The sequence below is a fragment of the Alexandromys fortis genome, unplaced genomic scaffold, assembly GCF_014885135.2.
Source record: "Alexandromys fortis isolate MF-2015 unplaced genomic scaffold, M_Fortis_MF-2015_v1.1 scaffold_34, whole genome shotgun sequence".
NCBI classification, from domain to species: domain Eukaryota; kingdom Metazoa; phylum Chordata; class Mammalia; order Rodentia; family Cricetidae; genus Alexandromys; species Alexandromys fortis.
This window is the reverse complement of record NW_026067933.1, coordinates 3,337,079-3,353,503: the sequence shown is the minus strand read 5'-3', so window position 1 is coordinate 3,353,503 and position 16,425 is coordinate 3,337,079. Positions and strand designations below refer to the sequence as shown.

Genomic DNA, 16,425 nt, shown 5'->3' with positions numbered 1-16,425 from the left:
AGGATTCCTGACTCACTTTTAGCTGCAAAAACCTTCAGCTCTTTTAACAGGCTTCTCCACCAAATACTTAAATGGTGTTTATGAATCACCAACAGCACACTTCTTGATAGTGACATGGACCTTGAAACTCCATAGAGTTGTAGCAATAAACATGGCTCCCACCAATACCTCTGCCATGAAGTTAGACTCTCTGCAAGCTGAGGAATGGGGTGGATCCAGTCATCAAAGCCACTGCTTTAAACCTATCCAAATCACTTAGCAACTTAAAGATTCATGTGGTCAGAAAAAGAGATATACAGTAAAGATAGATTCAGACCAAAAAAAAAATCTCTAAATGGTTTACCATGTGTTAAAAATATATGTAGGCTTGGAAGGAAAAAAAAAAGAGGATAAAGTCATTTTTTAAAAAAGAGAGTAGTTGGGTGTAGTGGCACACACCTTTATTCCCAGCACTTAGGAGGCAGAGGCAGGTGGATCTCTATGAGTTCAAGGACAGCCTGGTCTACAGAGTGAATTCAAGGACAGCCAAAGATAAACAGAGAAACCCTGCCTCAAAAAAAAAACAAAAATTAAAAAGAAAAAGAAAAAAAACAGTTTAAAATGAAGGCACACAAAGATGGAAAATACACAGAGAATCTGGATACTGGATGCTATTGTGTTGTCTTTGAATTTTTTGGTGGATGAGGAAGGAGCAATAGCTGATAAAAGGCATTTGATTGTAAATGCTGCTGGATTAATCAACATATATATTTTGAAAATGCCTTAACTTTAAAAATTTAAGTCAAAAGATACTTTACTTTGGAGAAGAGATTTTGGTTTTGTTTCCACAGGAAATGAGAGGCTGTGGATTCATTCTTGGCTAAGAAAATAAGTTTTGATCAAGGAAGACCCTCTGAAAAATCTCCGATAGGAGTGCATGGCCCAGATGATCCAACTTTTCAGAGGACTTCTTTTGGAGTTTCCTCTAAGTTCTACATCCAGAACAGCCTCAAGACTGCTGGCTGAGATGATCAAGCCTCACAGAATACTCCAGTCAGGACTTGACCATAATCCTAAATTTTCTTTAGGTCCCCATAAGATTATCAGTGCCCTCAATAAGCAGGAAGTAGCCTAAAATCTACACCCACATTCCCCAAAACTGGATTATGTATGTTGGGCTTTGTTTACAGTATTGGTTACAAGTTGTTATGGATAATGGTCAGGAAGAAAGCTAAACAAAGGAGATTAGATTTAGAGTTCCTACTTTGAAAATAAAGGGGGAGAAGTACTTTGGGATAATGGTCTTGTACCCTGTAAAGATTTGTCACTTGAATTGGTTTAATAAAACACTGATTGGCCAGTAGACAGGTAGGAAGTACAGGTGGGGCAACCAGAGTAGGAGAATTCTGGGAAGAGGAAAGACTCAGTATGCAGTCATTACCAAGACACAAAGGACACAAAATGAGAATGTCTCACTGATATAAGGTACCAAGCCACATGGCTATCACAGACAAAAATTATGGGTTAATTTAAGATGTAAGGATTACTTAATAAGAAGCCTGAGATAATAAGCCAACCAGTTTATAATTAATGTAGGCCTCTCTGTGTTCCTATGGGAATGAATGACTATGGGATAGGGTGGGACACCAACCTCTATCAACAAATGGGTTCTTAAAAGCTATATTATACTTATACAATACTTTTATCTCTTCAAAGAATGTGGGAATTAGTGATCTTGGTTACATTACTAAGCATAATATAGAGTACTTGCTTAGCATGTGCAAGGTCATGGGTTGCTAACCCAGTACTGGGGAAGAAAACTGTATAATTTAAAATCAAGTTTACAAATTTAATGATGTTCAATGTATAACCAACTCTGAATGTGGGCTTGTTGGAGTACTGCCCAAAAGCCATCCTGCTAGGTCTGTTTTTATTAATTTTCTAATGAGACCCAAAAGTTCATATAACAAAATGTCTCTGAAGTTCTCCATAAAAGAGTTTATTTGCTTCAAAGTGGTTTGAAATTAAAAGGAACATATCCTATTTCCCTATGCAAAACCCATTTTCTCCATTGCTAGTATTTTTAGTAAATGCAACCCTCCGTTTTATTCTCATATTCTATATCAAATGCTCTATCATCCTTACTGTAGGCCATGGGCCAAGGCTCTGGTCTGTATCTCCACTCACAACCCACACTCATCTAGCCCCCTGAGTATACACACTACCTGTTCTCTCACAGTTCTGGTCAGGCAAAGCTGCTCTCCTGGGCTATAAACTCATATCCAATATACTATCCACTTTTCTGACAACTGTCAAATGTAGATATATGACAAGCTAAACCCCTCCGTTCCCAACATAGCTTACTGTGCATAGATACAACCTAGCTTGCTCTCCTCATAGACAACATGGCCATCCTCAAATTCTACCTTCCTGTCATCAAGGAATTTTGTAGAATTCACCTCTAAAATGAAGTAAGGTTCCACAAACATCACAGCATCTACTCCACCACCCAGGAGCTAGCCACCTTCATCTATTGCCTGTAGACTAGACTGGCCCTAGACTAAGTTATCTGATTAGTGTTGCTTTCTTCCTTATACCTCCAACCATTACCATACAAAAGGAAGATTAAGCATGTTAGTACATGGCCTACTGTATCCACCCATTCACAGAAACCTTTTAGATATATGCCTATCTTCTTAGAAGACTCATCATCATCAGACATAGCTTGGTCCTTTGTCTCCTTCAAATATCTACTCAAATACCACCTTTGGGATGAGGCCCTATCAACAGTTGCCTTGTCCCCTCTTGGTGTTCATGTTCCTTTCTCCTTCAGTACTGTATCTCTTTTACTGATTATGTTCTGGTGACACGGGCTGCCTTCTTTGCTTATCTCTGCCTCCTCCCACTGAATGTGGCATCAAAAACACAAGGATAGTGGCTATTTTGCACTTTCACTGAGGTGAATTGTGTAAGACACATTGTAGGCACTCAATACTGATTTCATTCAGTGGTCATTCCCATTTTAAGTAGCTATTAATATGTTCACGGTGTGAAAATATATTCAAAATATACTACATATTTTATGAATAGTGATGAATGTAAAAGCATTTCTAGTTCTGTTATTGTGCCATAGAGCTGTGTAAGCTCAGTTAAGTTACTGTACCCCTCTGAGTCTCATGTAAAAAACAAGCCATTAGATTGCAAGATATCTGAGGTTCTTTTCAGCTCTTGAATGCTACATGGTGGGACATACCCACTTAACCTTATAAATTAGTAACTGCTTGAGGGAGGAAAAACAAACCTTTATTAATCTATTTCAGAATATATAAAATAATGAGATGTATACTCCAAACCTGTGTAGCCGAGGACAGCTCTTCATTGGGCACCCTGCCATGGATCCCATCTCCTGCTAACATGAAGTGACAAATCTACTGTCCAATGCTGCATTACTGCTCATGAATACTGGTCACAATTACCTGTTTCAGAACCTCATCCAGCAAGCTCATATTGGCTTCCTGGGCCTTTATTGTATGGGAAAAGAAGGCATAAGTCTTCTTGGACATCAGTTTTTCCTCTGGAGGTCTTTTTACTCCCAAAATTAGACAAGCTTCTGTGATGTCCTCCTGAAGAATACCACCAGCCCTGGCATACTCCTGGGGATTGCAATTTGGACCAAAGATTACTCTCCCAGATTGTAATACACATGCTTTTACTAACAAAAAATGCAAAGGTACAACCACTTTGAGAAGGATGGGGTTTGGTGAATTAGTACAAATAACAGGGTATCTTCTTCAATTAAGATGTATCTATCCTGCTTGGGTTTTATAGAAGATTTGGAAAATCCAGTATTCACTCACAGTTAAGAGCAGCCAGATTATACTTTGATTACAAATGAAGATAAGAGGAACACATGTTCAAGGTCATCATTGGTTATCTAGTAAGTTCCAGGTTAGTGTGAGCTACAGGAGACCTTTGTCACAGAATTATGTACTGAAAGCATGCTGAAACACTCCATGTCAAGTATTGATTTGCAACCCTTTTGTATTAAGAGCTAGGATATATGCCCACCACTGGTTTGTTGTTGTTGCTGTTGTTTTGGTTCAGTTAACAGCTATTCTCTAAGGTGCAGATTTGTGCTATAAATAGCAAAGTGAAAGGCAGGAAAGGTGTCTCCACAAAGGAGCTCTCGTAATATGCCAGGAGCACAGCATTAGGTCATACTCAAGAACATTACAATCAGGAGAATCTGTGGAACATGCTAGGCTAGTGGATATTAGGATAAGAAATACAGAAAGTCAAGTTAATCAAAAAGGTTGGGTGGGTGGTGAGAGGAGGAGATGAGGTCTACAACAGCAGCAGCAAGACACCTGACGACAGGTGCACACATACAGACATGAAAGTGATAGGGTGCGTTGATGATTCTGTGTGAAAGATGCCATCATGGCTAATATGAGATCTACCAGATAACAACAACACTAGTTGACTAATGTATTATTGTATATTTTGATGGGCTCTTTGCATGAGTTGCCTCACTTAATTCTCACATAATTCCCATGAGGTAGAACTATCCCAGTTTTATCATTGGGACACCTGAAGATTACACACTTAAGCAAGATGATCTAGTTAGCACATAGACGTTAAGAGACAGTCATTAAGATTTTTTAAGTAAAGGAGTGACATGACCTAAGGAAATTTTAAGACCATCTACAGTAGCAGTTAAACAAAATCAAGACACAGTAATGTACTTAGACAAAGTGTAGATGGGTAGGAGAGAGGATAAAAAAAAAAACATTTTTTATCTGGTTTCTTTAAAAACAGCACATTTGTAGTAAACGGATTACATATACCATGGTAAAATCATGCAATGTAATAGCACACAACAATCAATAGAATAAGACATGGTACAATGCCAAAGATATGCTGTTGACTGAATAAAACAAGATGTGTTTACCTATAGATATTATATAGTATCTTTATATACTCATATATATGCACTATATATAGACACAAAATAATATGTATGACATATGACCTCCTATAAATGAACAAGCATGAAATAAGAACACAAAAACACAGATGCTAATAGAAACAACAACAGAAACTAAAAGATGTTTTGAGGCAAGTGGGAATGGGCAGTAGATCAGGACGAGGGCTAGACTGCATCTCTAAAATTTATAAATATCAAATTCAAAGAAATTTAAAAGCAAACATTACAGCTGAGTAAAAATTATAATATGTGTATCTATTATCACATTGATAACATAATCACACATAAAACATATAAAAATTAAAACAACATTCAGAATAAGCTTTGTGGGTGTAAAGGCCATAAAAACACTTGGAAGTAAGTGACATCGGGTTTCGTTTAATGAGCTGTTAATCGAAATAGTAGTACTATGGTCCCAAAACCACTTTTTAAACTTTAAAAATACCTTCCAAGATCAACTTTTAATGTAGAATATTATTAGCTCATGACTAAAACAGTGTGTGTGTGTGTGTGTGTGTGTGTGTGTGTGTGTGTGTGTGTGCAGTCGTGTGTAGGCACATGCACTTAGGCTTATAAAGTCTGTCTCCTAAAAGGACTTAAGGGCACTAATACCTTAGTAAAAATGCCAGACACCAGATCGTAATTTCTATATACTAAAAAAAAATAAAAATTTCTTAATAAAATAGTAAATCCCAGGTGCAAGTAGAGGACGTGCATGACAACGGTGGGATGATACGCTATTCGAGGAAAAGAGACAGTTCAAAGACGGGGATTAGCTGTGCCAGAAACAATTGAACCTCCTTGAATGAACTCCCATAACCAAATTTGGGATACTTACAATACTCAAAAAGAATGAGCTGAATAAAAAGGTTCATAATCCCAAATAATAATCAAAAAGCAAAAGAGAACAAAGAGAAGCAAGCAAACTAGCAAGTGTATTAACGTCAGAAACAAACAGTTTTGCAAGCTTCTGTGCAAACTGTCATTCAGGGGGAGATTCCCAAAGAGTGCTGATAAAGCCAGTTGAGGAGCCAAAGAACAAGAATTTCACAGATCCCAAAATACACAGTGCTTACTGATTACACAGTAAGGACAAAGGAGGAGATACATTTCCACACTGGAGAGATTATCTGGGAACCACCTCAACCAAGTGATCACACATAGCTGATGGTGGGCCATCTTGGTATCTTGGGTCTTTGATGCAGTGCTATGGGGAGCTGATATGTGACTGACATTTATGCTTCAGTTGTCTAGCCTAAATCAAATCCCGAGGACGCAATCATACTAGTTCTTCTCAGAAGCAGAACATGCAACAGTTCAGTTCTTTGAACTCCTCAAAAAAGAAATAAATGATATTAAAATAAAATCAGGAAGGGAGGAGATGCCCCAGATCATAACTAAAGATACGTAACAATAGTCTGTAGGAATCTTAGGTAAGCTTTAATTGAGCCAGCAAAGAGCTTGAACACTGACTGTATGAGAAACAGGGCAGGCTGCCTAATGTCTGCCACCCCAGCACTTGGGAGGTAGAAGAAAAAGGGGTCAGAAGGCCAAGATCATTCTTGGCTACACAGAAAATTCAAAGACAATCTTGGCTACATGAGAACCTGTCTAAAACACGACAAAAGCATAGATTATGGGGTGCTATTTCTTGTGTGAAAATAATACAGTGGTTATGTAAGAAAGCCCTGTCTAGGAAATACACAGCAAAGCATTAAGTGCTAATGTGTTAGAATGTTTGCAACCACTTTCAAATGATCCTGCAAAAGGACATGTGCATATATATTCCTAAAGTTGTAACAAGACTATAACTTCTGTTATGATTATTTAAAAAAAATAAGCAGAGATGAATGTAAAGAGCTATCAAAACAGCTCTTGAGGTACACCCTCACGAAGAATAAACTACCTGAAGGAGCCTTCCCTGGGTGCAAGAATGGCAACTTAGTCTTTGTCTTTCTAGTCCCAGAAGTGGAGCTGCACCTGAAGGAGGAGGGGCTGTGCCTAATGGAGAGAAAGACTGAGACCCCAAAACATCTAAAAGCAGACCCTTATACACCCAGAGGGAAACGTGTGGAATGGGGTAAAATACTTTTAGCAAAATAATGGAATTAAAGTGAAATGAACATATTTTGCTTTTCTTAAAATGCTTCTGAATCACCACTGTTGTGTTCACAGATATTTCTAGTGTTAAACGTACTCACCTTGTCATGTATGGCCCGTCGATTGGAAGGCTGTATCAAGACCTTGTATCCCAGTTTGGTGAGGCCCTTGATGTGCTTGGGAGCCAGAGGTGCCCTGCGCTCCCAGGCATTCACGTCCTCTCTCCGGAGTGCCATCACTGGCTTGTGGTGGAGCCCTCGGAAGAGGCACGCTCTCAGCCTGGCCACTCTCGGCCTCTGTACTCGCAGCATCTTCAAGTCTGGTAGCTGTAAAGGCAACTTTCAACAGTAGCACAGAAAAGGACGGAGGGCTCACAGATGAGTTCTGGTCTCCTCAGAAATCTGTTGTGAAAGAGAGCCAACCCACTGCATAGACATGAATAGGACAAACCTCTAGCAGGAAATGTGCCTTTAACCAACCAAACTAAAGTCTCCAAAAATTGGTTAATTTAACTTCTTTAAAGTTGTATTAAATATGTTTTTAGCACAAAAGCTTAAAAGTGCTAATCTATTACACAAAGGTAAGGAAACAACAGATATCAGTCTTTACAAACTGGTCCCCATTTTGATGGCTTAAAACTTAAGATTCCTATAACGATATACAAGAGTCTTAAAGGGTCCTCGTGAGATTTCTCCATAAGTTTCCTGAATAGGAGTCACCAGTGTGCTCTGACCCCTGGTGGCCACAAATGAGTTGTTTTAAAGTCCACAATAAGAAGTGTCAGCAGAAATAAAATAAAATTTAAAAAAACGTATAAACCTTGCTACCCGACAATCAGCTGAGTTTAGTATTGCATGCCTAAAATCCCAGTACTCAGGAGGCTGAAGCAAGAGGGTCGCCATGAGTTCAAAGTGATGTCTCAAAAAAGAGAAAACAAAACAGAACACCTCATGATCATTTTTTCTAGACCACTCGATCACATGGATTCCTTCACCACAGACTCTAGTTTCCCTCACACAGATCTATGAGGCTTCCTCTCCATACCAGCCCTCTGCCCATTGCATAGAAGCCCTGCTGGTCTCAGCCAGTTCTCTCACTACTGGTCATGCATACACAATTCCACTCATTTAGTTAGTCAGAACAAACATATTTACAAAATAAATATTCTGTGCCCTATACAAATAAGCTTTATATAGGTTGTTCATATAAATATCTATGTCTAAAAGTATTTTCTTTACCCCTTTCAAATGTTTGTATACACCTTACATATTAGTCAAATTGTATATATACATATTAGTCAAATATGGCTAACAAGTTTTTACATCATTCATATGCTATTATTTTTCTATGGAAGGTTGGCAGCAAATTATGGGAATTATATATTCTCGAAAAAAATCCTACTATAAAAAATTATAGTTCTAGAAATTTCCTACTCCTTACAGACAGCACATAGTAAAACTTTTATATTTTGAAGTAACCCATTTTGTTTGCTGGAGAATTTAAGCTCTAAGGAGCACCTTTCTCATAGATGGGGACGGTGACCAAACACTCACAAGTACTTGCAGTCTGTAAATGTAGAGAGCACTTCACAACAGAACCAGAGGAGAAAGCAAGAAGAAAGGCACCCAGGAAGAGACAGTTGCACACAGCTGAAATCACACAGCAGGATACCAGTTCAGGCTTTGGTGGGGACAAACTGTATGATGAGAACAAGAGATAGAAACTGGTCAGTAGGAAGGGACCCCAAGAGAGTAGTTCTGAGAATGCTTTTGTTGAAGATCAGGAATTTAAGGAGAGACACTACAGAATAACAGGAGTTGAACTGTCTGTGGGTAACCCAACTGGACTGACCAGCCCTTCCCCCTCCCCATGCCTCACCCTAGTCTCTAACATAAGTCCTTTTAAAGTTCCCAGAGTAGCAGCTAGGAGTGTGCTATTTCCTGGGCTTGTTCTTGCTATGGAGAAACAAGCCCTCTCCATGACTCTTAAGCTCCCACCTATGAACTGTAATAAACCTTTTGTCTAAAACTCTTTCAAAACACAAAAGCCTGAAATGGCTCAGGGCAGCTTTCATGGCCAATAAATTCTGTGGGATTTTTTTTTCTTTACACACTAAGCTCAAAAACCCAAGAAAGGTGCAGCTGAACAACATTTCACATATCATACAGGTGAACAAACCAGTATTTAACATTTCAGTACAGGATTGCTAACACTACATGTATTTGGGGGCTTATTTATATAATTTTGTTACTCAAAAAAATGCATTAAACTCGAGCCTAAGTCCATAACACTTACTATTCCCCAACCAAAGGATCACGTGCAACGTCTCATGCACGTGAACCTCTTTGTTCCTAAATACCAACTCCAAAGACAGAGTTTCCTTTGAACATGAACACAAACACACACACACACGCATGCACACACACAAGCATTCATGCACACACTGTGCTTCTTGAATTCACAGGTGAACACATTATGAGTTTCCCTTAGGGACCCTAAATGAAGGCACGTGCACACATTCCCATTAGTTAGTGTGCCTGCTTCCAAGCTTGATTATTAACCAGAGTCACCTTCCCAATCTCAGTGACATCCTCTCCACTTCTGGGGTGAGTGTGGGCTTGGAGAAGCAGGGGACACACATACCATGCATAGTCATACAATCTAAGGAAACTGGAAGACAGAATCATCAGAAACTAGGATTCTCTTAAGAAGTCACATTCACTTTTTGTAATGAGTTTCAAAATTATCAAATTGCTGTAACTTACACTTGAAATAAATGAAATAGTTACCATTGATTAAATATTATAAACCCCACACTGTGGTGCACCCTTCACAGATACTAACTCATTTCCTTCTTGCAAAATATAATAATAAATAGTCCCTTCCTCACAGATAAAGAATTAGGACACTATAGTTTTACTGGGTGGTTCACATTTGAGCAGAGGCAGAATTCCTAGACTGAAGCTTAAAACCTGCAATTTTCTTTTTCTATTTATTACTTTATAAATAATATCAATCAAAATTTTCACTTCCTCCCCTCCTCCCACTTTCCTCCCGGTCCCCCCCCCACACACACACACTCTCCAACTGGACCCTCTGAATGTAGCTGACAATTGGGGCAGACTGAGGAGCCAATGATAAAACCTGCAATTTTCTCTGCTTTGCCGAAGGCCAGGGATTTCACTAGACAATGAGGTGTGACACACTGCTACTCTCACCAGCTCTGGCTTCAAAAAGAAATCTGGCATCCAACTTCAGTCAATTATCAAAGCTTCCCTCTTGACCCCTATTCTTCTGTCGACTGAAACGTCTTTCCTGAGTCCCTGCCAAGGTAAATTCTAAATCTCTCGGTGTTTGGGGAACAAAAGGAATTGAGATTATAGGAGCTATTACCGGTCACTTGTAACTGGGTGAACTTTGAGACCTGTTCTCAGCACAGAGCTTCATGGTCACCTAAGGTCATCAAGAAATAGGAAATGGACAGAGGATGAAGCTCAAAGAAAGAGCATGTGCCTAGCATGAAAACAGGTTCCACTTCCCAGCACCATGAAAACAGGCAGGAGAAAGTAAAAAGCAACTGGGGACTTCAGAATTGTACTGAGAGGAGGAAGCATTTACCAGCAATGACTATGAGAGCTACTCTGAATTTCCTGGTCCAAGATTTTGTGAATTTTGCAAAAATGTTAGAAAGTAAATGCCATGTTTATTTTTAGACAAGGTGGAATGATTCTGGCTTACCCATTTACCCTAGCAACATCAGCTGACATTACCGAGTGCCCATAAGAGGCAACAGCATAATATGGAGGAGGTAAGAGCAGGAGGGGAAAGAGCTAGGGAAACACAAGGAAGAGTGGGAAGAGAGAAAGGGAGTAAAAGGGGAGAACTTGACCCTAAAACTCTATTTTTTTCTTCAAGACATTGAAGGTCAACATTTCAAATACAAAAATGTAAGTTTAAAAGTATTCTTCTTTTTTTAATTTTTATTTATTCATTTATTTATTAAAGATTTCTGTCTCTTCCCCTTTCCCTCCCCCTCCCCCAATCAAGTGCCCCTCCCTCGTCAGCCCAAAGAGCAGTCAGGGTTCCCTGCCCTGTGGGAAGTCCAATGATAGCCTTTGCTGGAGAGGTTGTGGAGAAAGGGGTACACTCATCCATTGCTGGTGGGAATGCAAACTTGTGCAACCACTCTGGAAAGCAGTGTGGAGGTTTCTCAGGAAATTCGGGATCAACCTACCCATGGACCCAGCAATACCACTCTTGGGAATATACCCAAGAGAGGCCTTATCACACAACAAAAGTATATGCTCTACTATGTTTATAGCAGCATTGTTTGTAATAGCCAGAACCTGGAAACAACCTAGATGCCCTTCAATTGAAGAATGGATGAAGAAAGTATGGAATATATACATATTAGAGTACTACTCAGCAGTAAAAAACAAGGACTTCTTGAAGTTTGCAGGCAAATGGATGGAAATAGAAAACACCATCCTGAGTGAGGTAAGCCAGACCCAAAAAAAGTATTCTTCTTTATGTCTCTGTGAAAAAAAGAAAAAGGAATAGCTCTACAGTACATGCCTACTAACATAGGATTCACTGGGAACTTAAAGTGCCTCTAACAATCTCCAGAGTATCACCGTGAGTTTCACAGAAATACACTGATAGCAATAAAACACTCCAGAACTATAGAACTTGCTATGTAACAGCAAAATTACAGTGATGAAGTTGCAACAAATGTATTTTATCACATGAGGGACTGTATTAAAGGGTTGCAGCCACTTATTTTAAACCATTAGAACAATCTACTCCCCATATTTCAGTGACTGAACTACTAAATCACAAGAAGAGGTTTTTCAATGCCAAGTTACTTGCAGCAAATGGATACATACCTGGATTAAATATTAAGAGACCATGAAAGGGTTAACATCGACCTCAGATGAAGAAATATGATAATATATAAGAAATGCAAGTTGTTTTTGTCTTTTTAGTTCATTCAAAACCTGCAGATGTCTTTTAAAATATACTTGGTATTTTTTAAGGTTTATTTTATTGTGTTTTTTTTTGTGTGTGTGTATGTGTGTGTGTGTGTGTGGTATTAGTACAGCAGCCACTGAATCCAGAAGAGGAAATCCAAGCCCTTAAAGTGAGGTTCCAGATATTTATGGGCTGCCTAATATAGGAGCTAGATACCAAACTCCAGTTCTCTGCAAGAACAGACAAGTGTTTTTATTCGCTGGGCCATTTCCCCCACTACACACATTAGTATTTTAAAAGAATATACCATATTTGGTATATGGTAATTTCCATATACCATATCTTCCTAGCATATGTAAGCTAACACAGTGGCTCCATATCTATCCTTCTTACCCATTTCCCGGACCTTAGTGTTCCTGGGAACTTCAAGAGTTCCAGTGTCAACAGAGCATCTGACAATGGTTTAGTTCTAACTAAGCCAAATCCCTCCCAACTCCAAGGCTTGTTGGAACCAAGCCTGGAACTGCAAAGGCACTGGCACCAGATATTCACTTCCTCTTCCCCAGTCCATTGCTCAAATGCTTCCATGTTGAACCTGGTATAAATGTGCTAGCCAAATGGTAAAAAAAAAAAAAATAAAATAAAATAAATAAAAATAAAATTTAAAACCACCTGAACTGTGTTGATTAACCTTCCCTGTCAACTTGATAGATTTAGAATGCCCTAGAAGACACGGCATCTCCAGAGAGGTTTAAGGGAGGAAGACCCTCCCCAATGTTGGTGGTGCCATTCCACACACTGGGATCCTGGGATGAATAAAGAGGCAGGGGGATAACCTGAGCTCCAGTGTTCATCTCTTTCTACAGCTTGACCATGGACCACGTGTGGTCAGCAACCTCACACTCACACTCATGGCTTTTCTCCATGATGAATCTCATCCCTTCTTCTAATGTGAGCCAAGAAATCTTTTCCAGCTCAAATTGCTTCTACCAGGCGTGTGTGTGTGTGTGTGTGTGTGTGTGTGTGTGTGTGTGTGTGTGGTGTGTGCACAGCAACAGTAATACAGATAATAAAACTGCAGAGAGACTTCATGGACAGGTCTCTTACTGTTAATTTATCTGGTTTGAAAAAATTCATATTGTCTCAATCCTCCAGCTGCTATCATTCAATAATAGAAAAATCTGATTCATAAAGTCTGGTGTGGTGGTGCATGCCTCTAATCCCAGCACTTGGAGGCAGAGGTAGTTGGACTTCTGTGAGTTGGAGGCTCGCCTGGTCCTTAGTGGGTGCCAGGACTACATAGTGGGAGCCTGTTTCAAAATCAAAGAAAACAAACAAAAACTTGACTCCCCTAGCTCACAGATTTAGACTCCATGAAATGTAAAACAGTGTTCTAAACTGCAGTGCAATCCAAAACGGTTTTTTCCTATATTCATGCTTCCTTGCTAAATTTTCTGGTCCAGTGTAGGAAATATGATTTACTCTTTTTGTATTCCAAGGTATTGGCACATCAGAAAACCTCAAACTTTAAATAAAAGAAAGAATAAATTTATTGCACAATTAGATAGCTGTAATACCAATGTACTATTGTTTTGAAAAACTATAAGGGAATTTTACAGAATTCTTAGTAAAGAAATTGCAAATGTTTGAGATGATGATATGTTTATCCTGATTCAAACAGTACATAACATATGCATGCTATTAAAACAGTACTATATAGTATATATTTTTATAAATATATGTATATAATATATACCATATAATATATATAGTTTTATAATTTTGTTAGCCAGGTAAAAATTTTACATTATTTATCTTAAAATAAATAATGAGAAAATTTAAGTATACATTACAAAAACCTATGCAATAGAGCATGTATAATAGATAAATAAGAACTAAATTGTCAACGCATCTTCCCCACCCCATTACAAACACACAGGGTGGGGGAACTAAAGTTTAAACATAATTTTTTAAAAAAATAAAAAAGTTCTTTTAGCAATATTATTTTGATGCATTTAGCTCATTAGAGAGTGGACAATGTGGACTACACATGTATTGAAGTTTTAGAATATAAATCAGCCTGTACACATCCCGCTGAAGTGCACTAAACAGAGAAACAAAGCGTTAAGACAACAAAGAGGAAGGCTGGGCACCTACCTAAACCTCTAGCAGTGTATCATTAACTACCATAACCAGAAGCCAGAGTTTCCAGCAGGAGACAGATGCCGAGGAGTTCAGGCTCACCTCCTTGAAATGGTCCTGATACCTGAACTCACTCTGTGACCCGATTCACACCTTACCCATCTGTGAATCATCTACAAAATCCAACTAAGTCTCAAGGCTGTTGTGAACCTTCTCTAGCAACCGGAACCAGTCTCATATGCCCTACACAATAAATGTGAAGAAAGGAAAATGGTGCAAGCCTCCTGATTCCTCCAATGTGAGCATAGTCACACCCCTAGTCGAAGACACTGCTTGTCCTTACTCTTTGTCACACTATAGTGAATTATGCTTCCCAAGAAGAGGAAAAGAGAACCCAAACTGAAAGAGCCTGTCCTGAACGCCATTCTTCAGACACAGGTGAACACGTAATTTCCGTTACCATTCTAGCTCTGCTTCGATCAGGTTGAGACACGTTCTCACATTTTAGCATCTCTGGCATAGGGATGCGCCTTAATCTGATGACACTTCAGATTCAATGAAACCAGCGACCGTGGTAAGAAATAGGATTTTCTAGAAGATTGGGGGAATGCCTCCAATAAGCAAACTCAACTTTTGTCTTCCTAAGACACTTCGCAGAATGACAATCAGATTTTGTAGCCAACAAGTTTATGCAGCCCAAGGTCCGCTCACCTTCATGGAGCAGAGTGGGGTGGCCAAATACACATGCGCGTGTGCACACAAACATGCAAACGCGCACACACCATGCCATGCCATTTGTGTTTTGTACAAAGAACTGGAAAGACTCTGTGTATATCATAGACCATCCAATGTGGTTTACCGAGCCTCATAACGCTGGTCACAGCTACACATTGCTCACATTCTCACAATTCATGATCCATAATATCCAAGAAACATCGATCTCTACTGATTTAGGAACTAATTCATTTATTCAGCTTCTTTCTCTCCCTTTCTCCCCCTTTCTTCATTCAACCAGGCAGAGTTAACAAAGTGTGTGTGTTCACAGAGTCATCTTGTGCATCGGCCTGGCCTGCACAGCACCCCCCCCCCCCCCCACACACACACACAGGATATCGAGAGTTTGGAGACCAGAAACCCAACTTGCCCAACTTTCTGTCTCATGCCTAATTCAATTAGAGTACAGACTGACCCCGCCATGCCTCTATCTCAGCCACAGTGGCCATCCCTAAAACTGCAGCTAGGCGTGGAAAATTCTGTGTCACAGTTCACAGTTCCGCGGACTCAAATGGGGACCGGGGCTCAGGAAGAATCTTGCTTCTCTCCATCTGCCACCACCGTCAAAGAAGTTTTCAGTCCAAGAATAAATAAGTTATTCACTCTGCAGCTTTAATTTCATCATCAACCCATAGTCCCCAGCAACAGCACCACAATCGTCAGCGCCCACCCCCGTAAAAAAAGTGCATCGCCCTCCTCCCCCTTCCTATTCAGACGCCCGAGGAGCTGAGCCCACCGCCCTCCCTCCCTTCAGGAAAGCTGGGCGGTGAGACCTAAAGTTTGTCCCCCTCCCTTGCTCTGTCGTGGCCAACAGCTGGAGTCCCGCGGTAGAGCCGGGAGCTGCAAGTGCATCCTGCAGGCAGGGATCACGCCTGCATCAGCGTCGCCCTCCCGGCCCTCTTCTCACCTTGTGGCTTCTGAATAGTCCTCCGCCGCCAAGAGCTCCTGAATCTGGACCCTGAAGTCTCAGATTTCCGTGAGGGAAAAAAAATTGGCTTGGGGCGGGGGGGGGGGGGGGGGGGGGGGGGGGGCGAGAAGGAGGAGGAGGTGTTTGCTCAACTTTTAAGTACGTCACAAGTCTTCCCTCTTGCAGCCAATCAGCAGCAGCCTCGAAGGAACAACCTTCTCTTCCGCCAATCGGAGGCGCTGCCAGGTACTAGGTCATGCCCTGCCCCTGTTCTACTCTTAGGTTCATCTGCCAGAAAGATCTCTGACCCTAGAGCTTAGCTCAGGACCTCCCTAGATGGTTATTGACCAGGTTTGTAACTGCCTGTGGCAGAAAGCAAGCGAAGACAGAAAAAGAACGAAAGAAACGTCTGGGCCTATCTCCTGGAGAAGCGCAAGCGCAGGTGTCATGTTTATTTTATGAAATGCACCTTTTCACAACCTGTAACAGGAGGAGGAAGCCCAGTCCGATGAGAATTCTAGCGTGTTTTTAGAATCCTGATAGCTGAGAACGGAGGTACACCACA

At 40.2% G+C, this 16,425-nt stretch overlaps 1 protein-coding gene across 5 annotated transcripts in view; it reads right to left on the bottom strand.

Annotated features, from left to right (window-relative positions):
- Aass (aminoadipate-semialdehyde synthase) overlaps positions 1-15,982 on the bottom strand; it is a 59,681-nt gene extending 43,699 nt beyond the window's left edge. For 2 of the 5 annotated variants that reach the window (XM_050145949.1, XM_050145952.1), the window contains exons 1-4: positions 15,861-15,982; positions 8,620-8,762; positions 7,168-7,467; positions 3,456-3,632 (exon numbers count right to left, since the gene is read on the bottom strand). In XM_050145949.1, coding sequence (XP_050001906.1) covers positions 3,456-3,632; positions 7,168-7,377 — 387 coding nt within the window. In that variant the 5' untranslated portion in view covers positions 7,378-7,467; positions 8,620-8,762; positions 15,861-15,982. Of the gene's footprint in view, positions 1-3,455; positions 3,633-7,167; positions 7,492-8,619; positions 8,763-15,860 lie in introns of all 5 variants that reach the window. The other 3 variants (XM_050145953.1, XM_050145950.1, XM_050145951.1) reach the window with 3 other exon arrangements.
- Positions 15,983-16,425: the final 443 nt, after the last annotated feature.